Source organism: Episyrphus balteatus, chromosome 3, assembly GCF_945859705.1.
Source record: "Episyrphus balteatus chromosome 3, idEpiBalt1.1, whole genome shotgun sequence".
Classification (NCBI taxonomy): domain Eukaryota; kingdom Metazoa; phylum Arthropoda; class Insecta; order Diptera; family Syrphidae; genus Episyrphus; species Episyrphus balteatus.
The window spans coordinates 17,570,064-17,597,673 of record NC_079136.1 but is presented as its reverse complement, the minus strand read 5'-3'; the positions used below and the strand labels follow the sequence as shown (position 1 = coordinate 17,597,673).

Genomic DNA, 27,610 nt, shown 5'->3' with positions numbered 1-27,610 from the left:
AAGAAGGCAGAGGTACCTGATATGCGCAATTGAAAGAAAAAAAGAAGATCACCAAAAGACATCACAACAAAGCCGCCACCTTTCTCTTTGAGTTTTAATGTCAATGTCGGATTGAAGTTGCTCAGCAGGATGTTTTTAGATTTCGTTTCGGTTAAAAAACAAACAAAACGAAAAACATGTCCTTTTTCGGTACCTTGACACTTGCACAAGAAAAATATGAATTATCCTTATTAGTGCGGAACGGATGTTATGACCGCGAGTAACGCGTAACACACTTGAAATATCACCCAACACAATGTGTGGTCTCATTGAAAACACTGCTCCTGTGTTCCACTTGATATTTAGTCTCAGTGAAAGTATCGGAAGGATGTTTTTGTTTATTCAGGCAGAATATTAATTACACTGTTTGCTTTTGTACCATGCATAAATCGTTTTTAATAGTTATAAACTGTTATCTAGTTGGGAGGTAGTTATATTATTCGTTTTTCAATACGACTTGCTAAAGACATGTGTTTTATCCGTTTATCCGTTTATCACTTTCGATCCATATAAATCTTTTGATCTTATTTATAAATATATTTTAACGAATTGCTTGGATTGCTCTGTTTTATCTTGTTGCTAAATCGGGAAAGTTATTTGCTATGAGTTTAAAATATAGATTACATGATATTGTAGTTTGAAAGGCTCAAATTGTTTCTAGCGTAAAAAATTATGCATATTAAACATATAGCAAGATCAAAGGTGTATTGTATAATCATCACATTTTACAAGGAATTAATGTAAAAATGTTTTACAATTTTCGGCATATGCTTGGTTTTGCCCTCACAAAGGCGCCACTAACTTCTCACTGCGTTCTTCCGATTATGTCAATATCGTTGGCATTTGCATTGGTTATAATTTGTTCTATAATATAATAACATTTGCAGCGATATAATGAATAATAGTACTATTTTTGACATTTTATATGCAAAGCCAACGAAAAAACCAATTGCGTTATTTTTGCGTTACATTATTACAAATTTCAGTTTATTCATAAAATCATATACCTAATAAATCTAATTAATGTGGCCATTTTAAACTATAGTAACAAAGTAATTCCTACAAAGTTAAATCAAAGAATCATTTATTTTAATTAAACATTCTGAAAAGTTTACAAACTTCAACTTTTCTCTAAATGCAGAAAAATATCGATTTGGTGCAAATAAAAAATAAATAATATTAAGTCGAAATCGTTGTTTTTGTTTAGCAAACTCTTGCCTACTTGCCTTATTAAATTAGCTCTCTACGACCCACGGAAGCCGAGTTATTATAATTTTAAGAAAGCATTAATCCGTAAAAAAATTAAAAAAATGTGGCTTGCTTATAAGCCGAATATTAGTTATCAGTGAGAGGGGTTGTGTTCATTGTTTCTTGTTATAAGAGAACTTGTCTCATGTTTTTCGTTGGTCATTTGGAAATTTTTTAAAAAATTAATTTCTCGGCCTTTGTGGGTCTGTAGAGAACTATTTTTTTTTTTAATTTTAGATAATTTAAAGGACTACAATAGTATTTTATTTTGTTAGCCAATACTTGTACCGTTTGCAAAATAATGAGGCAAGAGTTAGCTAAACAAAAAAACGTTTTCGACATAATATTATTTATTATTTATTTGCTAAAACAAATAAACAAAAATGCACCAAATCGATAGAAAATGTTGTAACGAACAATTAATAGCTTCATTTTTGGGTGTTTTCGCACCGGTTTTACTTGCGTTCATTTATCAATTGCTCGGCCATCTTTGTTGATAAATAGTTGATTTTTTCTTTAAAGTGAAAGAAATTAAGAGGGCTATAAAATAGGTTGGAAAAATGTTAATCATAATATAAGCTTTTTTCGAAATAAAAACGAAAATGTGTTTTTTTAACAACTAGAATTTGACTTTAAATGGCTGCCATTTTGTATTTACTCACTCAAATACAATGAAATTACATACAACGATAGAAAATATTATAAGGAAGAGAATGTATGTTCATTTTTTGGTCTACGACATACTCTGCAGCAAAGATATTAGTTTGGAAGTAAAATATCCCAAAAAATGCATTTTTGTGAATAACTCCGCTAAAAAGAATGATCAGGTGGTGAGAAATTGGGTTTAAGCCTTTTAAATATACCCCTATCGATCCATGAAATAAAAACTGACAGTGCCTCTGTGCGCAAGGTTAGGCCCTTTTTTCCGACGCTTTGACTGGAGTATTATACCAAATTGTTATAAAAACTTAACTTACATAAACTTAGAAATGTTTTTTCTTTATGCTAACGCAATGCAGCAGTAACGCAGTTGCAAATATATCAGAAATATGAACTTAATTTGAAATACAAACTGCAAAATGTTGTCACTGTCAAAATTGTTAGCACAAACTCAGTAATATAATAATAATAAAAATTTCGTCTATATTTATTTAAAAAATGCGGTAACTCAGTGGTAACGCAATAAACACTAGCATCTATTTCAGTGACTTTAAAGCTTTGAATATGTCTAGCTTATTTTCCCTAAACAATGGATATCCAATATTTAAAAAGTTACAGCAAGTCCACACCTTAACTTTATTTTCACATAGTAACGCAGGGAAGCTTAAAAAAAATTGAACACGACCGACTCAGTTGGTATTGCCATGTTCAAAGGAGAGATCCTGAGAACCCCGTCAAAAAAGCAATATCATACAACGTTCCAACACGAAATAATAAGAAAGGTAGGCCTAAAAACTCCTGGTACAAGCAAATGCAAAAACACCAGCATTCAGTTGGCCTTAGAAATGGAACAATACAAAACCGGGAGGCTTGCCGCCGATTTCTGAGGTCAACCCGGCGAACCCCACAAGCGGATCACTAGTGTGAAGCAGTAACGTGGGATAGTTATGATCCCCTCGACATCGAGATCATAACAGCGCCGAGAAAAAGGAAGAAGAAGAACGCAGGGAAGCTTAGATTTTATTCCTTGCTGGGGCACACAATGTCAAATATTTTCAATTAATTCAATTGAAATTCAAAAATGTGAAATAAGTATTGGCAAAAATACAACGTCGTTTGCTATATACATATGTAGGTATTATGAGATTTTCATCTTTATATTATGAGGAATGAGGATACACTGAGACCAACGCGTTGCAACGGCGGCGTTACCAACAGTTTTTACTGTGATTTGAGAACAATTCAATCAAAATTTGGGTTATATTCTATTTTGTAGTATACGTAAAAAGTGTTTTATTTATAACTCATTTTGACCTAATCTACAGCTTTTTTTTAGTGGAGTAACTAAAGCTCAAAAATTGGCAATATTAGGGAACCCGGCCGAACAGCTTAGATTTTGATGATCTTTTTTTTCAAACGTCGGTAATTAAAAATACTTTAAAGTCTATAGATTAAAAATTGCCGGTGTTGCCGTTTTGATTTTATAAATTTAATTGAAGTTTTTTGTGGACAAAAACAAATTTTTTTCAAAAATTTTTCTTAAATTTCATAAATAGCCCAGGGAAATTAGTAATTTAAATCGCATTTTTCGCGGGACAAAATTTTTTTCATGGAATGTGTTCGGGTGGTTGTCCTTATCATAAAAGTCAATTTGTTGGGAAAATTGGAGGTTGGGAACAGCCGCCATCTTGGCAAAGAGATTGGTAGCGTTTTTATTGAATAGCTCCATTGTTATTCATTTTAACAGAAAATGACAAAGGTAGGACTTATTAACAATAAAATTATCTAAACAATGATATACAAAACAATTACTCCAGTCAAAGCGTCGGAAAAAAGGGCCTCACCTTGCGATGAGAGGCACTGTCAGTTTTTATTTCATGGATCGATAGGGGTATATTTAAAAGGCTTAAACCCAATTTCTCACCACCTGATCATTCTTTTTAGCGGAGTTATTCACAAAAATGCATTTTTTGGGATATTTTACTTATAAACTAATATCTTTGCTCCAGATTATCGTAGACCAAAAAATAAACATACATTCTCTTCCTTATAATATTTTCTATCGTTGTATGTAATTTCATTGTATTTGAGTGAGTAAATATAAAATGGCAACCATTTAAAGTCAAATTCTTGTTGTTAAAAAACACATTTTTGTCATTATTTCGAAAAAAGCTTATATCATGATTGACATTTTTCCAACCTATTTTGTAGCCCTGTTCATGTCCTGCATTTTACAGAAAAAATCAGCTCTTTATCACCAAAGATGGCCGAGCTATTGATAAATGAACGCATGCAAAACCGGTGCGAAAACACCCAAAAATATCGTTTTTTGGGAATAACTCCACTTCAGAATGTCCTACGGCAAAAAATAAAGCAATGAAATGTTCGTTACAACATTTTCTATCAATTTAGTGCACAATCTTTTTGTTGAAACAAATAAAAAATAAGTAATATTAAGTCAAAGTCGTTTTTTTGTTTAGCAAACTCTTGCCTTATTATTTTGCAAACGGTGCGAGTATTGGCTAAGAAAATAAAATATTATTATAGTCCTTTAAATTATCTACAATTTAAAAAAAAAATTAGCTCTCTATGACCCACACGAGACGAGTAATTAATTTTTTAAAAAAGGTCCAAATGACCAACGAAAAAACATAAGACAAATTATCTTATAACAAGAAACAATGAAAACAACCCCTCTCACTGAGAACTAGTATTCGAATCATAAACAAGGGAAATTTTTTTGAATTTTCGTACGGATTAATGCTTTCTTAAAATTATAATAGCTCGGCTCCCGTGGGTCGTAGAAAGCTAAATTTTTTTTTGAATTGTAGATAATTTAAAGGACTCCAATAATATTTTATTTTCTTAGCCAATACTCGCACCGTTTGCAAAATAATAAGGCAAGAGTTTGCTAAACAAAAAAACGACTTTGACTTAATATTACTTATTTTTTATTTGTTTCAACAAAAAGATTGTGCACTAAATTGATAGAAAATGTTGTAACGAACATTTCATTGCTTTATTTTTTGCCGTAGGACATTCTGAAGTGGAGTTATTCCCAAAAAACGATATTTTTGGGTGTTTTCGCACCGGTTTTGCATGCGTTCATTTATCAATAGCTCGGCCATCTTTGGTGATAAAGAGCTGATTTTTTCTGTAAAATGCAGGACATGAACAGGGCTACAAAATAGGTTGGAAAAATGTCAATCATGATATAAGCTTTTTTCGAAATAATGACAAAAATGTGTTTTTTAACAACAAGAATTTGACTTTAAATGGTTGCCATTTTATATTTACTCACTCAAATACAATGAAATTACATACAACGATAGAAAATATTATAAGGAAGAGAATGTATGTTTATTTTTTGGTCTACGATAATCTGGAGCAAAAATATTAGCTTAGAAGTAAAATATCCCAAAAAATGCATTTTTGTGAATAACTCCGCTAAAAAGAATGATCAGGTGGTGAGAAATTGGGTTTAAGCCTTTTAAATATACCCCCATCTATCCATGAAATAAAAACAGACAGTGCCTCTCATCGCAAGGTCAAATGACGCTTTGACTGGAGTAAATTCCGTGAGTTGATTAAATAAAATTTTATAGTTGGTCAAAGTGCGGGTTTGTTTCGCAAGGTTGGGACAAAATGACATTTTTTCATATATCTGACGAACTTTTGATTTGTTTGGATAATTCTTCAAGAATGAATTATAGTACTTATAATTACCTATAAAATGAGCCCACAATCGTTATTGTAACCATCGTATTGTAGAAGTAATCTAACTCCGAAACTCTCCATGTACTAGTCAAAAGTGAGAAAAAAGCTAGTTTTTTGCTAGTAGGCCGAGAAAATTTTGGGAGTAGAGGTATAACCAAAATATAAGTACGCAGTTTTGTTGCCATACTCGTGTTAATGTCGATTTCAAAGGTCAGACAACTCTAATTTTGGGCTTTATACGGTTTTTGGGGGGTTAAATAACGTAAGGTTTCTAGTTAACGTGAATGGGCTAAATTTATACTATTTGAAATTATAAATATACAAGCTGATTCCCTATTATTTTTCCTAAATCTAGACACCCCAATCTTGAGGATGTGACCAATAGAACTCAAGATATAAGCCGTTTATACGATTATGTTTTAGAGGCTTTTTTGTTTCGATTTTTGTTTGTTTATTTGAATTGAAAAGCCTGATATGGTTAGTTAAAAAACCTTACATCGTGAGTTCTATTAACCCCATAGCCGAGATTAAGGTGTCCAGATTTAGGAAAAATAATAGAGCATCAGCTTGTATATTTATAATTTCAAATAGTATAAATTTAGCCCATTCACGTTAACTGGAAAACTTACGTTATTTAACCCCCCAAAAACCGTATAAAGCCCAAAATTAGAGTTGTCAGACCTTTGAAATCGACATTAACACGAGTATGGCAGCAAAACTGCGTACTTATATTTTGGTTATACCTCTACTCCTAAAATTTTCTCGGCCTACTAGCAAAAAACTAGCTTTTTTCTCACTTTTGACTAGTACATGGAGAGTTTCGGAGTTAGATTACTTCTACAATACGATGGTTACAATAACGATTGTGGGCTCATTTTATAGGTAATTATAAGTAATATAATTCATTCTTGAAGAATTATCCAAACAAATCAAAAGTTCGTCAGATATATGAAAAAATGTCATTTTGTCCCAACCTTGCGAAACAAACCCGCACTTTGACCAACTATAAAATTTTATTTAATCAACTCACGGAATTGTTTTGTATATCATTGTTTAGATAATTTTATTGTTAATAAGTCCTACCTTTGTCATTTTCTGTTAAAATGAATAACAATGGAGCTATTCAATAAAAACGCTACCAATCTCTTTTCCAAGATGGCGGCTGTTCCCAACCTCCAATTTTCCCAACAAATTGACTTTTATGATAAGGACAACCACCCGAACACATTCCATGAAAAAAATTTTGTCCCGCGAAAAATGCGATTTCATGCCCATATTTTGACTAATTGCCCTGAGCTAAAATTAATTGATGCCAAAAGATTGTCTAGGAAATTCAAGGAAAAAAAAATATATGGGAGTGAGGGACAATCTTCCATAGTTCAAGCGATAGATGCAATTTTCTTATTAATTGACTTCAAACACAAAAAAAAATATTTAAACACAACGGCAACACCTACAATATTCAAATATACATTTTTTAAAAGCTAGAAGCTTAGTCATATATGTAAAATTAAAATTAAGTTAATTGAATTAACGGCTTTTGAAAGAATGGTAACTGAACTCAGATTTTTGAAAAAAAAAAATTATTGAAAAAATTTTAACATGTCGTTTTTTAAACTTGGTCGTAATATAAAATGCATTTATTATCAAATTTTTTTGGCCGCATTTATTATGATTTCAAATTATAAAAGGAAATGTCAATATTTATGAAAAAAATTAAAAAGTATTTCATTTTCGAAGAACTTTTTTTAATAAAAGTTTTGAAAAAAAATGTAACTTATTTTTTTTTTAAAGTTCAACATCTAAACATAAAATATTATTTTTTATTCATTTAATAACCCTTACTGTTGAAAGTTAAATAGCAAAAATTTAAAGTTCCTATTTACCACAGTCTTTGAGAAAATTAATTATTTTAATGCAAAAATTCAGTTTTAATAAAAAAAAACCATTGAAATTGAAGTAATTTTTCATTTTTTTTTTTTCAAAAGTGTGATATATTTTACCTTTTTTGCTTCGAAATTCAACTGATAATATTTATGGCCAAAATTTTTTTTAAACAAATTCGTATTTTATTAGAAAAAATTTGGAAAAAAGTCATTAAAAATTTTTTTTTTTACATTTTTTTTTTAAATTTTGAGTTTGAGGACCAGCTTTTTTTGTTATTCTCCGGATTAATAATTCCGAGAGTACAAAAAAAAATTATACAATTTTTTGCCGTTCTTGTCATCTTATTCATACCTTGAGTTGCTGTTAATAGTAAAATTAGTATTCCTGTTGATAAGAAACTTGATTTTTATCGTCTGCAATGACCAAATTACAAAATTAAACTCATTGCACTGCTCGATATGAGTTTTGGCAAATGTTTATCTATAATATTTTGAGTCAAACCGAAGACATTGCGCTTACTTTTGATGTTTGTATATAAAAACATTGACGTTCACCAAAACGGAAGATATATATGGCAATGTTAATAGTCCGAGACAGATACAAAGTGCCATTAAACAGTGGCTTTCCAAGTCACCACTCCACTGACTGGATTTGTTGTTACCAAAATGAACAACCAGTAACCACCAACTATCATGGCATGAGCTTAGTATAAAGGGTATACAATATACATGCACACACAATTGAAGTTGGTCGCTTGCTGCTGCAATGTTCATAGAAAAGTGCACCATCTTACCGAATCCATTCAATTTCAGTTGACTTAGCATCATCCGGACTGGGGACTGTGCGCGGACTGATGCTGGCTACCTGTGTTTTGTTCAGTACTATAGACTCAATCATGACATGGCAGGACTCTATTGTATGTCAAACTGTGCATAAACGGGACGTAAAAGCGAACCGCATCGTGAATTTGCATAGACCCGTCAGTCATTTCGGTGAGCAGCATGCAACTTGGCTTGGCTTCGGGAAACAAAGTTTAATCTTGAAGCGCTGTTTCTAGTTCTCATAGAAGTAGATTTTGAATAATATTGACAGTGGGCCATGCATCTCTCGAGAGTTTGTGTGCAGTCAGTGTTCATTTGGGTATATGAATGGGTTTTTGTTTGCCCATTTATGCGCTACTTGATATAGGTATGTTGAAGTAGTAGGTAGTGCAATGAAGAGCTAAATTGCAATGTTTGAAAGTAAATTCAATATGTAAATCCAAAACGGGTTATGCTTTTTAGTTGTTTTTTTTCTATTACAGTCACACAAACATGGAAGTTTCTAAGGCCTTGGCTCTTATACAGGGTGTCCCAAAAGTAATGGATTAAACATATATGGTGATTGTGATTGGGGCTCTCAGAATTTGGTAGCTTGCTCAACCCAAATCCTTACGGTTTTGGATTTAATGCAATTCTTGTGATATTTCGAAAAATCCCTTCTTTGCAACAGTACACTGAACCAAATCCTTACGTAAATACAACGAAAAAATTCGTTGAGCCAACGAAAATTTAATTAATTTTCAGCCGATGAAAAACTTAATTGGCTCAACGAAATGGCTTTCATACGTTAATGAAGAACTTCATAAATCAACGAAAACTGTAGTATTTTAATGAAATTTTTCATAAAAATTTTTGATCGAGAGTTAATGAATTTTTACATCACTTTACGAAATTTTTCATCGATTAACGTAAAATTTAATTAACCACGATGATATTTTTCGTTAGTCAATGTATATTTTGATTAATTTATGAAAGAACTTTCGTTAGCTAACGAATTTTTTCGTAAATTTAATGAACATTTTTATTAAATTACGAAAAAATATTTGTTAGCTAACGAAACTTTTCGTTGTATTAATTGTATTTTTTTATTGGATTTGTTAAATTATTAATTTAATATAGTCCAAACCAAAAATTGGCGTTTCGACCAGGTGGAGCTCACTTAAGTCAACTGATGAGTCCGACTTATCGTGAGACACCTTGTCAATACGCAAATATTTTTTATATTCAGCTCAGCTTACATAGATTTTTAAACGAAAACCTAATGTGAACTATATAAAGCAAGATTCAATTTTTAATCATTAAAACAGAAATACACCCAAGTCTACGTTTTTTTTTTGTAAGGCAACGATTTTTTTCGTTAACTGATGTATTTTTTCATAAGCCAATGTAATATTTCATTAGTATATGAAGAATTTTCATAAGCTTATGAAGATTTTCGTTAGTTAATGTTGAATTTCATAAGTTAATGAATTTTTTCGTTACTTAATTAAAACTTTAATAAAGTAAGGAAAAAATTCTTATTTTTATTCTTTAAAATGAGTATGAAATTTTTCGTTAATTGATGAATCTTTTCATTGAATTGGATTTTTTGGCACTAAAAAGGGAGAAAAAGTGTATGAAACGTTTTCATTAATTGATGAATTAAAATTACATATTTTCGTTGAGCCAACGAAAGTTTCGTTGGGCCAACGAAAATGTAGTGTATGAAACGATTTTCGTAATTTTACGAAATTTATTATTTTCAGTGTATTTTGCTTCTTGCGCCCATTATTGATTTTTGTTTTTTGAAATACTTTTACAAAAACATTGCAAAATAATTAGGAACAATTAGTTAATCAAAATAGTTTTTATTTCATACGCCATTTCGCTGCAAATTAACTAAAAGTTTCAAGATTTATAAAAAGTCAATTTCTAACTTTTATTTCAGAGCAACACCACAAAAAAATTTGTACGGTGTGAGAATGGTTTATTACTTTAAAAAGTTGCCCTGTTATTATAGTTTTCAAAAAAGTATAAAAGTTTCCAAAGTTGCAGTTAGATCGCAAAATATTACAATTTGAATTCAACAAAACAGGGTTTTTCAGAGCAAAAATACAAACAAAAATTGGGGCTTTTGTTCAAAGAAAAAATAAACAAATAAGAGTTCGAGAAAATGTGTTTATTTTTGGTTCTTGAAGGGCCAAATTGACCATTGGTCGGACAACTTGTATAAAAAACAGTAGGTATGAATCGATTTCGACGAAACTGACAAAATTTGAAAAGCAATATCTTGAAAGTCATTTATCCTACAGACATGATTTTAGACTCCAATTACTGGAACTTAAAGGACTGACAATCTATTTTTTGCCAAAACTATGTCCTTAAAAGCTAAAATCAATAAAGACTGAAAAAACCCTCTATTTTTTTTTCTGACTTTATTTGCATTGTTGACAATATTGCGTTCACTCTTGTCCGAAAACTCGACAACTATCCTACTGAAACATTGTTTTATTACTAAAGATTTCAATGGATACCACTTTTAAAGCTGATTTTTGGGAATAGGTTCTTCCATTAAAAAAACACCCTTTGATGAGAAATTGAATGTTTATACTAAAGTTTTAAGGTGTTAGCTTTTTGGGACTATTGAAAAAACTTATTCCTCACTGGAAGAAACACCCTTTTACCCCAAAATATTTTATGAATACTTTTTATTCTTGCTACCTATTCCAAAATGTAATGTAATTACCAAATTTCATTAGGGTGGCCCATCAATTTTTTCAAGTAAAAAAAACACCCTTTTAACTATTATATTCTTATAGACACTTATTCTGGCTCCCAATCTCAAATGTAACATACATAATTACTAAATTGCAATAGCGTACCATTTTTATTACTTGCAATAATGCCACATTTTCTCAACACCTATAAAAAACAGTTTCACATGAAAAAAATTAATAGACTTTGTTTATTCGTAATTCCCATGGTAATGACAACATTTTTATTTAGGTTCGTTACAGAACCATTTACACCGTAGATTTTATCGGGCTAGTCATGGATTTTACTTATTTCCAAAAAAAACCCTTTCACTTAAAATATGTATTTGTATGGACTGCCTGGATTCTAAATTTTCACTGCTATAGTTTTTTTTGGTACCAATTCAGAATTTCATTTTTTTACTTGCGATATAGGTACTATATATCAAGTTATGCATTCGTACAAAAAAAAAAAAGTTGAGATAACATTTTTCCATGACATTACGATGGTAGACAATGCCAAAAAAGTGGGTCCCGGAAGTCCGTCTGTCTGTCTGTCTGTCTGTCAGTCTGTCTGTCTGTCTGTCTGTCTGTCTGTATAAGGAGCTACAGCCTAAAGGGATGGACCGATTAATGTCAAACTTGGTATGTAGCGTTATTTGGCGACTCTCCAGAGGGGTTTTTGGAATTAATTTTTTTGGACCAAAAATAACGGTACTTGTCATATACCAATTTTAGTAAAATTCAAATATCTCGAAAACAGCTCCAACGATTTTGTTTAAAAAATTCAAATGTTAGTTTTGAGCTAAGGTCTATATTTCAATGAAAAAAAAAATTTTGAAAATCATTATTAACGGTACCTGCCATAGAACCGTTTTTTTTTCAAATTCGAATATCTTCGAAATTTCTTATTCGATTTCAACGAAACTTTTTGTGAAGAAGCATTTATATAATTTAAATATAAACCAAAAATAAAATTTCCAAAAAAATAATTTTTGGATTTTTAAAAAAAATTTGAATTTTTTTTTTTGAATAATCAAATTTTCGAAAACGGGACATTGAATTTTTTTGAAATTTTGTTTTTAGATGTTGATTAGTGATTTCTACAAAATGGCATTACAATTTTATTTTAAAACTTTTTTTCCAAAAAATTATTTATAAAAAATTGTTTTTTTAAAAAACGGCTCTAACGATTTTGAATTTTTTTTTTCTAAAAATGCACGTTAATATATTAATCAAAACTGCATACTTGTTTTGGAGGGCAATTTAATTTCAGATTTTATTTTATTTTTTTTTTTAAACCAATTTTATTTTTTTTCCAAATTTCTATATAAAAAGTCTTAAAAATTTAAGCAACTTTAACTCCAAGAGCAAGTTCGTGCGACCCAGTCGTGCATTTTATTTCTTTTAGGTAGGTACCTATATCGTAAAAAAACACCCTTTCAAGATAATGTTGTAGACTGTTTAAACTATTTATTTTTATAACAAACGAATCTTTTTCACTAATTTAAAAACAACATTTATGTCAGCTGTTTTGGAACCTTTCTTACGTATAACTCAACTCTTAAAAAAAAAAACACTTTTTGATAAAAATATTTTTGAGAATTTTAGGAATTCCTTGTGTTTCATTTTTTCTCTGGGTTTCGGTTAAATAGGCAATAACTTTGCTTAGAGTAATCGTACTGACATGATTTTGATCCCATAAGATTTTCAATCTAAAAGTACATAATGTCATTTGATTATATTCCAATAACAATTTGTATCATTTTTTTACATTTGCCTCCGTCTCTCTCCGTGAAAAACAACGGTCCATGGTCCATCCAATTTTTTAATGGACTCTTAAGTTTCATGATTCTCATTACAAAACTCAAATCTGTTATTAATTTTGAAAGTTAAACAAAAATTAGATAAATTCTGCAAGTATAATTACTTATACTCTATAAGGTTAAAAAATTCAGTGCCCTTTAAAAATTTATTTATACCTAATCATAAATCCTTTTCAAATCTCCGCAACAGGTGTTAGAACATTTAATTTAAAATACCCACAATTCTTCATATAACCACAAACCAATTACAAAGTAACCACAAAGTCTAATTGTGTTCATTTCCCTTTTTTGTAAACACAACTCCAATCAATTGGTCAGTTTACATAATGTATCTCTCATATCGACCTCAAACTCAAAACCTTTTGCATTGTGTATATTTATGTTCACATAATAATAATTGGAGCATCGTTCGCGTGTTACATAATCACTGCGGCGCAGGTGGAAAATAATCTATCCCTCCGGTCTTCTGTGCACCTCTCACAAACCTCCAACTTCTACAACAACATAAAATGCATAGGGATAGCTTTTGTGATTGTTGCATTCACCTCAGAGTCTCAAAGAGTCATGCAATTATTATGTTGTTAACTGAAATTGCAAAGACCGTAAACCTAAATGGCTTCTACTGCACATCCGGATTGCGGCGGTGGTGGCGGCGGCGGAGGTGTTGTTGTGTATGGTAAAGCGGCACACTCAGCTTCAGCAGCAGTATCAGAATCACAGCATGATTCCTCCAGAAGACAAGTCTTCTATTTGGAGGGATTTAGATTGCATACTCTTTGGTACACTATGAACAATTATTACGGTTTGAGCGTACTTTGATACTGCACCAAAAAGACCTCTTTGCTTGTTTAAATGTCAGGGCTCTAGGTTTTTTTTTTGCAGCAAACAGTAAACGATCCTTAGGAAGTAGACAGTTAATTGTTAAAGTATCCGATTACCATCACCAAACAATGCACTAGCGCGTTTGGTTGCACTCGATTTGACTTGTAACTTGGATTCGCAGTGGGTAAAACAATCTCAGACGCTACTGATACCTTTAACGTCTTGTCTGTGGGCCCTGGACAAAGCCAACATTTTAATAATGTGCCACTATTTTACTTTCATCTTTCTTATATTGAAAACAAAGCATAGAGATGATGATGATGATTATGATGGTGAAAGAAGTAAGGTACTTCGGAAATAAGGAAAATTGGAAATGGGAAATGAGGAAATACCTTTCCACCAGCTGTTGCTTCTGTACTGTGCGGATCTATGCTCTTGCGCACCGATAATATAAAAAGCGAACAACAAGATGAATATGGCATCAGTTTTACGAGCACATTCAATAGAGATTAACATAACTTGGATCAATACATTTTTGTATACGAAAACATGGAATTTAAAATGATTCAAATGGTGAGTAGGTTTTTACGTCCTTGTTCATTTTTTTCAAATTTTCCTCTTTTTTTCCATAGAATGCCCTTGTGATGACCTTCATGTTATCAATCAACTACGCCACAGCAGGACATTATTACGATAGTCATGATCAAATAGACACATCCCACATTGAAACAACACATTCGGAGGTGTCGAAACATGTTCCAGTGCCAGTTATTGAAAAAGTTCCAGTTGCCATTCCTCATCCAGTACCAGTTCAAGTGCCCAATTATATTCGAATTCATATTCCCGAGCCATATGCAGTTCATGTTCCAGTTAATCAAGAAGTTGAAGTTCCAGTTTATAAGGTTGTTCCTGAGATCACAGAAAGACGAATTCCTTATCCCGTGGAGAAACCATATCCAGTTGAAGTTGAGAAACCATATCCAATTGAGGTTATTAAAAGGATTGAAATTCCAATTCCGAAGCCTTATGCAGTTCCAGTAACGATTTATAAGCATATTCTTCAGCATGAAAAGTCATCAGGGTGGTATTAGAAAATGGGAACTGTGTAGAAATTGTATTGCGGTATTAATGTTGTCCAAAAGGTTATGTGATTTAGTTTTAAGATGAATTTAAATTAATAAAATTTTTAAAACAATATGTGAGTCAGACTTTAAATTCTTACAAATATTTTCGACATTGATGCGATTTAACATGACAACACAACACAACACAACACAACACAACACAACACAACACAACACAACACAACACAACACAACACAACACAACACAACACAACACAACACAACACAACACAACACAACACAACACAACACAACACAACACAACACAACACAACACAACACAACACAACACAACACAACACAACACAACACAACACAACACAACACAACACAACACAACACAACACAACACAACACAACACAACACAACACAACAATTAATTAAATACTCAAGTTTTAAACAAGGAATATATTTTTTTCAAAAAAAGTTTTAATAGTAATCACAGTTTATCCACCTTTCTATCATCGTAACAAAATGTTCAACACGCAAATATCCATGTCATGACGAAATCGACAACAACCTTAGTAGGTTGTGGAATGTTGTTTCTTGCCCCGTAGAGTTACCTATTCCTTTATGGCACACTGCTGCGTGATTAAATCCAACCTAGGTATACATCTTAGTATACAATCACCTATTCCATATCCCCACAAAAAAGCAAAAAAGAGAGAGTACCTATACTGTTAATTAGTTCTGCTAGGAGGAATTAATTTATGACAGTTCAACACATGGTAAAACGCATGTTGTGCCATTTTGCTGCAAGCAAGCAGTAACGCAAAATAAATTCCATTTGCAACAAGTTTCGGAACATACAGCCACAACACAAAAATTGCCCCCAAGAGGCCACAGCCATACAGATTGTGTGCAATGAATTTTGAATCTATGAAAATCGCGAGACTCACGACAATTTTAATCGGGGGAGGCATTCAAAGCGGCTGGGACATGGACTTGAGCTGATGCAATCAAAATGATTCCGTGTGGATTTGCTTGGGTTTATTGCGACGACGACGACGACTACGTTGACGATGTCCAGAACGCACAGACATAAATTTAAAGCTGCCGCAGTGGAGCGGTAGTTGCCACAGAAGGATGGACGCCCTCTAGCGTCTGCTACAGCTTAGTTAATTTATGACCAAGCGTTGTCATAATTGCAGTCGGGTTAAGCACTAATAGGATGTTAATATCGAATTTGGTTATGTATCTTGGCTGGAGGGTTTTGAGACTTGAGAGAGAGAGCTTGCCGCCACTCTATCACCGCTTATGGAATTAACAATTGATTTGTAATTATTTTACTGATGCCTGAACTTGGTTTTGTAAATTTATTAACGGTTTTCCTAGTGATCACATAGATACATTCCTTGATTGGAAACTGGCTTCTTGATAATGTTTCATCTCCGATTTCTTTTTGCTGTGTTTGGTTTAGACTGCCGATATAAAGATAAATGCGTACAATGTTATGGAAACAACGCCAAGTATCAAAATTAGATTTATATGTTAAATGTAATAAATATAAACAAGACAGCACCGAATTTCGACATGCTGTCCTGGTTTCAACTGAAAAATCTAATAAAAGATATATTATTAACTCCTCCAAAATCTCTGGATCGATTTTTATAAAATTTTGTGTTCATATCGGGTGGGTGTTTGAGAATCGGTTAACATCTATTTTTCGTACCCCTAAATGGTTAGGGTGGTCCAACCAATCTTTTGTTTTCATTATTCAGCATTGAAAAAACATGCAACTCCAAATTTTCTCTCTTTCCAAATGTTCGTCTCAGTAAGTTCTTATATGTATATAAAAAGAAAAAAAATTGTTTCATAATTCAAAGTAAATTTAATTTACTTTTCATTTTTCGTATATTTCCATACTTGCTGTTAAGCTGCTGTTTTCCGTCAATTCAATTATAATCTTTGAGCAACAACAACATCTTAAAGGTGCTACCACTACCACCAAGTGTTTATGGCTAGAGTTACAGCACTGTTCCACGGATGCCAACCCGATCATCATACTCCTTTATTTCATTTGTATATATGGTCCTTAGTCTAGTAATTAATTTAATTTGAAAAATCTTTTTTCCGTCACACTTGAGTATTAACCAATTAACCTAGACCAAGCGAGTTCAAAAGCCAGTACACTTCGCACAGCGCCACCTCACCACATGATTAGTTTCAGGCTTTTAATTTAATCTACATATTCGAATTCCTTTACAAAAATCGACCTGAACCGATTTTTTCGTTCCGTAAAATATAAAAACGCATTGAGATCGATTTTTTTAAAATGCAAATCAAAAGATATACATTTTAACTTAAAATGACAATTAAGAAGGCCAACGCAGACGTCCTCTTTTAAGAGAACAAATCCTTTTTTTGATCCTCTAAATAAAACCGTTGTTGCTTTTTTTTTTGTTAAAGCTTTCAGTAAAAAACATTTTTTTTTTTCAATTTGGTCAAAACTCGAAAACTGCAATTTTTTGTGCCCCCAAAAAAATGGTTTTTAGCATTATCTGTGATTCAAGTGATCTACAATGTCAAATGCTTTCGAAATATCTAAAAGTACAAAAAAAGAAACATGATCAACTTTCACAGCTTGCCTGAAATTTTCGACAATGCTTATGTCGTTTTCGATTGGTTTCACTCAAGAATTGACTCATTCTGAAATCGAATGGAACAGGTCAAATCGCTTCCACTCAAATCTATTTTTTTTATTTGTCTGAAATTTCAATTGTCAAATACTTGCATAATTTTTTTTTCTTGCAAACCAAAGTTATGGTGTTAGATTGGATAATTACGAATTATTATTCGAAGAAAATGGGAATTTATCCATTAATGTATCCATTTTTGATTTGTAATTAATTTAAATTTCAAAAAACAATAAATTGTTGAATGAAAAACAAAAAACACTGATTGAGTGTTTTTATTTTGACATTTGAGTGAATTCTGATTTGAATTCTGTTTTGAAATCAAGAAGAAATTTTTTTTTCTGAGAAGCGTTCTGCCTGTCAAACTCGGGCGAATAAAACACTTTCAGAAAGCTTCTGAATGATTCCGGACGCTTCCGAAGAGCCAATCAAAAACGCCATTAAAATAGTAGTGAAACCATGCTCTTTGCGAAAACTTTATATATTTGAAGGAAGGATTTATTCGCTTCAGTACAAGTTGTACTGTACAACTCGTTCAAAAACTTTTGAAGAAATATGGGAGATTGGAAATAGGGTTGTATTCATTGCCACTTTTCGGGATGGGATAAACCTGGGCGAATTCAAATTGAGATATAAAACCGTCATTAAAATGGAATAAAATTTTTGAAGATACTTTGTTCGCCCATTTTGAAAGTGTTTCATATGCAAAGTAGGAGTTTTTTTTATCCACTGAATCGGTACAGCGAAATTTATGAGTGTTTTAAAGTGCTTGACAGTTTAAATCAACAATTATTTTGTTTTCACTGAAATTCAATTCTTTATTTAAAATTTCAAGAAAATTGGGTATTTCTACATGCCTCAAAAGTGTTGAAAAAGCTTAAATCGATTGGCTTAGTAGACGTGGTGCAATATCTGATAAAATTGACCGATGTTTCAATGTAGCTATTCTTACTTGACAAATATAGATTCGTAGGGAAAAAACATGAATACAAGTAAGAATACCGCAATAATAGCAGCTAAGAGATCAGAAATTTTAAGGTTTGCATCAAATTCTTCCGATTCTGTGGCAACAATAAAACAGAAAGGCGCGTTAACTCAAGTCGTTAACTAGTTTTGAGCAAATAAAGCCACCGTCCGTCTTATCGTAGAGGAATGAAACTTAAGAAATAACCAGCACTTGACCAGAAAAAGAAAACTATGAGATTAGAGTTTTCAAGAATCATATTAGTTGGAAAAATGGATCAAACTTTTACTTTGACGATTTGAGAAAAGAAAAAAAAGATTTTTAAAGCGCCATCATAGTCGTGAAGAAGAAAACCACGTTGATTCAACTATTTTTCTGAATGATTTTGAGTTGAAGACGAAAATTTTAAAATCAAAGTAGAACATCGTTTTAAAACATCTTTAAATCAAAGTTGTTTCAACTTTAAAAAAAAGCATCAATTTATTAAAAAAAAAGAACAAATGGGCAGCCGCTGGGGTTCGAACCTACAACTGTTGGGTTATTAGGCGAATACTTTACCAACGTGCTATCTCACTGTTGAAAATTAGAGTGATAAAATGCAACAAAAGCTGAAGTCCGACAAAAATAAAAAAAATTTCTTAGGTTGTTTCAATTTTATTTTGAAGAAGTTTCATGTTAATTTTTTCAACATTAAATCAACGTTGAACATTTTACATTTTACGTTGCGTTTTTTCCCTCAGTGGAGTTGCTAGGATATATAGAGTAATCAGTTATTATGAAACAGTTGAGCTTGAGGTCGTTACGTAAAAAATAAGGTCATAAATGAAAAATGGTTTCAGGAAATTTTTATTTAGGCCCATAAACTGGGCCTACCAACATGATAACGCACCTATTCACACCGGTGCGAATAATAAAAACTTGGACAGAGGATCAAAATTTTTTTAAATAGTAGGTACTTTAAACTGGTGGTTGTTTTTGGAAAAATTCTTTTGGAATTATTTTCTCAACATCTTAACGGAATTTTTAGCATCAACACATGGTAAGTAGGTAGATAATTATAATTATTAGTGTTTGAAAAAAAAGAAATGGATGTTTGTTTGTGCGTATTCAGTTGACGAAAAGTGTATGGTGAACAATGTCGCTACTTTGAACATGCTTAAAGTTTAACTTCAGATCGGTACACCTTATTTTGAAAGATCCAGTCGTTCTTTATGCTCAGATTTATTGGACAGTAACAAAATTTATCTTTTTTTTCCTTCTTCAAATTATTTTTTGAAACTATGAAAGATTTGACTTTCCTGAATCAAAATTTTTGCATTCGAATTCGAAATCAAAAAACCAAAATCCATTAGAAAAGTATACCACGCACGCCAAATTTACTTAATTTATATTGTATACTTGAATTTAAGATATTTCGGGGAAAAAAGATATATATTGAGTATATTGAAAAAAAAACAAGTTTTTTCATAATACGGAACGAACAAAGTTGAAAAAGATTACCTTACGTCAAAATATTACTTCGAAAACAGCAATAAAGCGGGTTTTTGTGGGTTCCTAACGAGGATATCTAAAAAAAAACCTTACGTGTTAGAGCGATTCTGACTTCGGGTTAGGAATAAGTATACCAAAATCTTTTAGAAAAATTTGTACAAAAACTTATTTTTTAAATACCTATTTTAGTAGTTAAAAAAACCTCCAGGTTTTATTTTAATTTTTTTCCTAAAAAATAAATCGTTAGGTATAGAAACAAAGCTAAAAGCAATGATAAATTATAGAACCCGAGGCATATGATGCATGAAATTGAATTGCAAATTCAATCAGGAAATACAAAATGCGAAAAATATACAAATTGCCAATCTATACCTGAAAAATTAATCAACCGTTCGATTCAAATTTAAGAATAAAAAAAAAAAACTTTCAATCCAACCTACTTTAGCCTCTCTCTATAAATAAATTGATGGCTTGAAAATTGAAAAAAAAAAATAAACAAACAAACCAAAAAAAATAAAAACCTATTCACTGTGAGCCGATGGAAAATAATTTATTCCAACCCTGAGAATTGTTTATTATATCGCCAACCAAATAAGAGAATTCAAAAAGAGTGCAGCAACAAATGCCGTGGCGGTAGCAGCCATTTTCTTTTAAAATCTGGATCTCGGATCCAGACGAAGACGTTCTGTGATTCGTCCGAATCATGTGCATCAGAGCAGGCAGCGAGCAATTGACGACGACGACAACAACGAGGACTATGACGACAGTCAGCAGCATCAGCATTACAGGGCTTATAGGCATTGAGAGAGTGGCGGCTTCCATTTGTGTAGCTATATACCGCATCGATACAGGGATAAATGGTTCATTGTGTGATCCACAATGGAGTGGCCATAAATCTTCATCAACGATTTTCGGAATTCTCCCAGCCCCAATAGCATTTTCAGTTTAGTGCAATGCAGCGCAGGGCCCAACAAAAACCACAAAAAGATCCACGATCGAAGACTGTCGCCGAAGAGCGGTGTATCTCTTTAGATTTTCAGCTGGGTTGGATGCTGGTCCATCTTTTGATTGATGCTAAACGATTTTTATTGCAATACATATAGGTACGAAGAGATGGAGCGAAAAACACAGTCAACTTGAATCGGGATAAGACTCCGCCCAGGGAGGAAAATTGCCCGCATAAAGGCATCCCAGGCACCACTGCTGCATCTTTACCGATCAATGGAGGAAGAGGCATAATTTATGCAAGCTCTATAACGCTCTTCAAAAGACTCGAGTCGAAAAGACGAAGAAAAACGCGGTAGCCAAAGTCGCAATGTTTGTAAACTTATTATCCATCAATTTTGCCAAAGAACCGCCATCATCATCTCCGTGTGTGTTGTACGATTGAGTAAGTAGGTATATATGTAAAAGATCATACGGCCATTGTTTCATCTTCATGGATCTCCAAAAAAATAAAAAATATCAAAAAAATAAACAACCCACCGCATCGCTCTCGCTGGTTCAGTGCTTCAGTGCAATGCAGCATATGAATGACCACATATCTGCATATGGATGGAGTTTTTCCGTCTGTCCCTAAAACTGAAACACAGCTATAGCAGCAGTAACAGCAGCTTTGTCAGTCAATCTAACCGCGAAGAAACAACCCCAGCCAGCAGACTAACCAGCCAACTAGCCAACCAACCAGACGGACCAGGATCTTTTGAATCTGGTATATACTCTTGGGCCACCACTGCGCTTAATTGTATGAAAATTTGTTGATTGTTGATAAAATTCAATTGTGTGCTGCATTTATCCTATGAACTTTTGTACATGGCCGTAGCGATATAGGTTTAGAAGTGAAAGTAAAAGGCTCCATTAAAAAAGATATCAGCGCCGCGATCAAAAACAAAGAGGAATTCGCTCAGGCTCTCTGGGCAAACCTGCCTGGTTCTATTGCCCAAGGTTAAAATTACCCAGGATAGTCCAAGATTTTTTTCGTTAGCCCAAATATTAGTTCAAAAATTATTCCAAAAAAAAACCTTTTTAAATTACCAACATCTTAAAAATCAAATAATTTTTTTCAGTGTAAAAATTGTCCTTTTTAGACGTTTTCTAATAATTTATTTTTCTCATAATTTTTGAACTAAGGGTCTAAAAAGTTTTATTCGTGTAGGTACTGAAAAAAAAATCACTTCACATCATTTTATATTTATTGTTTATTTTGAAAAATGTTTGGATAGATTTTTCTAAGCATGTAGCTTTTTGTTTTTTTTTTTATCAAAAAACTAAACCGACTTCCTTGGCTAAAACTGCGTTTTATGGTTTTTCTAATAGTTCCTATGGCCAGAACTGAACGAAAAATGGGACCACATTGCAGCCACACACAAACCAATACAAAAAGAATTATCAAAATTGGTTCACTCAGTCCAAAGTTATGAGGTAACAAACAAAAAAAAAAAAAAAATACAGACGAATTGAATCCTTTTTGGAAGTCGGTAAAAAAGGTCACTGTGGCGTATGCGTACTTTTTTTGGTGTGGTGAATAAAAACTAATTCTTCTATAATTTTTAAACTAAGTGTAGGATAGCGAAAATAAAAGTTGCGCTATCCTGGGCTAACCTTGGGCTAACAAACCACGGTTTTAAACTAACGATTTTTTCACAGGAAAAAAAAATCTAAATTTTTTCGGTTTCTGATATGAAAAAAAGTTCTTTCGTGTATTTTTTTTTGAAAAAATAGAGAAATAAAGAAAAAAAATTTGGGCTATCCTGAGCTAGCGTTGGGCAAACGAACCAGAGTTCAAAACCAACAATTTTTACACTGAATAAAAAATAATTATTTTTTGTGATTTTGAGGTGAAAACAAATAATTCCGTCATAATTTTATAACTAGATATAAGGGTGGGCTAGCGAAAAAAATCTTGAACTAACCTTGGGCAATCGAACCAGGTAGGTTTGAAAGAAATATTTGCATTTGAGGGTGCCATTTGATTCTATAGGAATCATACGTAAGTGCGCTGACAAACTTCTTTATTAGCAAACCGACTGATAAACGTTACCACACGTGCGGTGACGCACAACGGTGTTTTTGGAACCTTTGGGTACTTTTCTCGCAGCGTTACCGTTCGAATTGTCACATTCCTTAGTAGATTGACACAGCGCCACTGGTCTCTGCACTTTTGTGTGATTCATATAGAATCACATATCTGCCTTATGCGCCGAAAAAAAGCCAAGCCAGCTGATTTATAAGAGAAAGCCTATCGTGGTTTAAAAGAAGATTGACGAATTTTTGCGGATGAACAAAAAGAAGATCTTTATGGTCAGCCGCAACTATGAGTTTGACGAGGAAAGAAATTCCTTGATAAAGGCTGTATCCAAGAGTGTGAAGTTATACAGGGAGGATTTTTCCTGTTAGGTAATGGCGATTTGTTTCCTTGGAGTGAGTCTCGAAATGCCTCTTCCTGACATTTCGAAAAAAAGATATATTCAGAAAATAGGTCTCAATAAAATTTCTCATTTCTGTTATAGAAACAGAGAATGAAATCTGAATCTGTGGTTTTTGGTGAACTTAAAAAAGTACAACATAAATTAAATGTTGCAATTTCCTGTTAAAATGAATGCCTTGATTTGACTTTTAATATTTCTCCAATCAATTTATTTGGAAAAAAAACTTTTTGAGTAAGCAAACAACAATTTTCCTCCCCGTTTTCAAGCAAGGTGTCTATTCGGTTTCATAAAATGAACTAGTCTTATTATCTGAATTTTTGTTTTGACAGTTGTTGGTTCCAAGGATTGATTAAAGGTACCTACGAATAGAAAAAAAAAAATTTTAATGATGTTTTATTGTTTTAGCGTAGCAAAAACAGTCACTTGAAAAAAACCTAAAAAAAAAAATTGAATTTTGTTTTGTTTCGTTAATTTTTTCCACTAATGAATATCTCAGATATCCCATTTTAACTTTGGTTACTTTTTGATGCTTGTTATCCAGTTTATCTCGTTGGAGAAGCAATCTTTTTTCTTGAAACTTGGTGAGTCTTCAGGGTTCATGATAAAGTTTATGTTCTAGAAGAAGATAAAGTTGGTAACGGACGAGTACGCGTCTTTTTTGTAACCGTCTTTATGTGGGAATAATTGTGCTGCGTTTAATTATTATTGTTGTGTGAAACTTCAACAACTTCGACTTTCGGTTTTAAGAAAATAGATTGATTCTCCAACGAGAGAAAATGAAAACAAGGAATAAGGTAGCAATGGTAAATATCTGGAGAACCAAACAGCTACCTAAAAGTGATGAGTTCCAATATTCCAATTGTTTAAATATTCCAATATTCAAACAACGAACCAAGAAAACAACGAACCAATTAGTTTCCTGAAGAAAATTCGAAAATTGATTTCGTATTTTTCAGTTTTCTTAAAAACTAAAAGAGATTTTGACTTCTAGTTTTCTGTGTTTGATTGATATAATAGAATTAAAAATTTGAAAAAATTAATATGTAATAAGGTAAATTTTTGAAACAAAAACTATTTTAATTTTTTTTTTAAACTAGTGGAGTAACTGAAGCAAAAAAACCCGGCCGAACAGCTCTGATTTTGACGATTTTTTTTTTCAAATGTAGGGGAGAGTGGGGCAGTTTTGAACACTTTTTGCTTTCGCAACTGCTAGAAAGATATTTATTTGATTTATTGATCTGTTAAGTTTACTTATATGAAGCAGTGATATTGAACTTCGATTTTAAATTATATCTGGTTATTTTAGCATATTATTTATATTTAATTTTAATTTTTGACCAATATTAGATCTTATGTTCAAAAGTGCCCCATGTATGGGGCAGTTTTGAACATGAAAGGGGAAGTTTTGAACATCAGTATTAATTTCGTTGTAATGAATAAATAATACTTAACTTTTTATTATTTTTTTAATAAGAACATACAAAACCTCCAAATTGATTATTATATCATATTCAATTAACCAACAAATAATAAAAACTCAGAAAAAATAACATTAAAATTTAAACTATAGTTATCAGTTTATCACATTAGGGGTATTCACGATCCGATGCAACTGGTCTAGTATCATTGCAAAAGTGCAAAAGTGTAAAATCTTGCAACACTACAACAACAAAATATTTGGATTGAAATTTTACTATGGTCTTGCACTTTTGCTATACCCTAACCCTATTGCAAAATAAAAATACAATGGTGTAAAATTTTTTTGACAGATGGCAGCTCGCCGTCGCGTGTCGCCCATGATGAACAGTTTATCTTTTTTATTCTTATTCTTTTTTATTTTTTTTCTTTTGATGTAATTTGTGAAAATAAATTAACCCGAACACAACAAAGAATGAAATTATAAAAAAAATGAAAAAAAAGAAGAAGCATCGGTGGAAAGACAACTCCGTAAAAAAAAAGAGTGAAGCTGATATAAATCATATCATGGATTCCATTCAATATTTACTATAGATAAGAAGAGGTGCGTTCACGATCTATTGTAAAAAAATAAAATTTTACACTTTTACTAGGCCTGTTGCACCAGATCGTGAATACCCCTATTTATAAGTTCAAAAGAAAAACAAAAGCCAAGAAATATTAATTTAAAATATATCTTAGAAAAATGGTATTCATACCATTTATGCTTCTCAGAGTAAAATAGATTTATTTTCAATATATATACAGGGTGTCCCAAAAGTAATGGATCAAACGAAATATGCTGATAGGCCAACTTTAGGGCTCTCAGAATTTGGTAACTTGTTCATCCCAAATCCTTACGGTTTTCGATTTAATGCAGTTTTTGTGAAATTTCGAAAAATCCCGACTTTGCAACAGTATTTTGCTTCCTCCGCTCATAATTGATTTTTGTTTTTTACAATTCTTTCACTAAAACATTGCCTAATAATAAGAAATAATTAATTAATCAAAATATTTTTTATTTCAAACGCCATTTTGCTGCAAATTAATTAACAGTTCCATGTTTTATAAAAACTCAATTTCTTTCTTTTATTTTAGAGCAACACCCTGAAAAAAATTTGTATGGTGTGGCACTGGTTTATAATTTTGAAAACTTGTCGTGTTATTGCAGTTTTCAAAAATGTATAAAAGTTTCCAAAGTTGATGTTAGAACTGAAGATATTACAATTTAAAAGCAACAAAACAGGGCTTTTCAGAGAAAACTAACAAAGAAAAATAAACACATTTTCTCGACTGTTGTTTGTTTATTTCTTTTTGAATAAAAGCCTCGATTTTTGTTTGTTATTTTGATCTGAAAAACCCTGTTTTGTTACATTTAAATTGTAATATCTTTCGTTCTAATTTCAACTTTGGAAATTTTTATACATTTTTGAAAACTGCAATAACACGGCAAGTTTTTAAAATAATAAACCAGTATCACACCATACAATTTTTTTCGGGATGCTGCTCTGAAATAAAAGTAAGAAATTGAGTTTTTATAAAACATGAAACTGTTAATTAATTTGCAGCAAAATGGCGTATGAAATAAAAAATATTTTGATTAATTAATTATTTCTTATTATTAGACAATGTTTTAGTGAAAGAATTGTAAAAAACAAAAATCAATTATGAGCGGAGGAAGCAAAATACTGTTGCAAAGTCGGGATTTTCGAAATTTCACAAAAACTGCATTAAATCGAAAACCGTAAGGATTTGGGATGAACAAGTTACCAAATTCTGAGAGCCCTAAAGTTGGCCTATCAGCATATTTCGTTTGATCCATTACTTTTGGGACACCCTGTATAGATATATTTCTAGACATTAAATCAAAATGTTAACAAAGCGGATGTTCTTCATGTACCGGAACATTAACTGGTGACTTTAATTTCTATAACGCTTAAGCGCTATATAATCGAGTTCTCATCGAGAACAGTCTAGCAGAACTTGAAGAATTCAGGCATTTTTTTAAATCTTCAATTATGTTGTACATATTCCCATTTTTTCTTTAATTTTGCCCACAAATGCAAGTTTCATTATTTTTTTTATAAGAACATTACGATTTATTAAATAAAACACATTCAAGTGTCCTTAAAATGTCTGATACAAACTGCTCGGGGCGGTTTTGAACATGTTCAAAACTGCCCCAACACACTTGTTCAAAACTGCCCCCACTGTGTCAACGACATAAAATGTTGAATAAATATTTAACATTAATATATTCATTCAAAAATTCACCGTCAATTAGTTTAAAATTCATTAACTATTAACAAAAACTGTATTGCGTTTTGAAATCACGTACCAATTTTTTTTTAAACTCTTACAACTAAAAAACTGAAATAATGCAAAACCACTATAAAAATCACCTTCCACCTATAAATCTGAAAGTCAGCTGAGATAACGATGGAAAGTCGTTGACATTTATGGATATCGTGTTGACGGGTTCAAATATCGAAATACTTCTAAAAAAGATTGATATACTAAAATTGTATATTCAGTGTTCAAATGTGCCCCGTGTTAAAAACTGCCCCACTCTCCCCTACGTAATTAAAAATACTGTTAAGTCTATAGATTAAAAATTGTCGATGTTGCCGTATTGTTTTTTAAAATTAAAATTAAATTTTTTTTCAACAAAACCATTTTGTTTGCTTAAATTTCATAAAACAAATGATAGCAAAATATTCTCTAGGTAATTTAAGGAAAACAAATATAAGGGAGTAAGG

At 31.8% G+C, this 27,610-nt stretch overlaps 2 protein-coding genes across 2 annotated transcripts in view; one reads left to right on the top strand and one right to left on the bottom strand.

The window, feature by feature from the left end:
• The window catches only part of LOC129914148 (uncharacterized), a 223,921-nt gene that overhangs the window by 60,592 nt on the left and 135,719 nt on the right, over window positions 1-27,610 (bottom strand). The window lies entirely within an intron of this gene.
• On the top strand, window positions 14,368-14,851 carry LOC129914149 (titin-like). The gene has a single exon (XM_055993235.1). It carries the CDS (start codon window positions 14,397-14,399, stop codon window positions 14,841-14,843), a length of 447 nt encoding a protein of 148 aa, XP_055849210.1. The 5' UTR covers window positions 14,368-14,396; the 3' UTR covers window positions 14,844-14,851.

Excerpts from the sequence above, each read along its gene's own strand:
- LOC129914149 (XM_055993235.1), top strand. The coding sequence starts at position 14,397 with ATGACCTTCATGTTATCAATCAACTACGCCACAGCAGGACATTATTAC.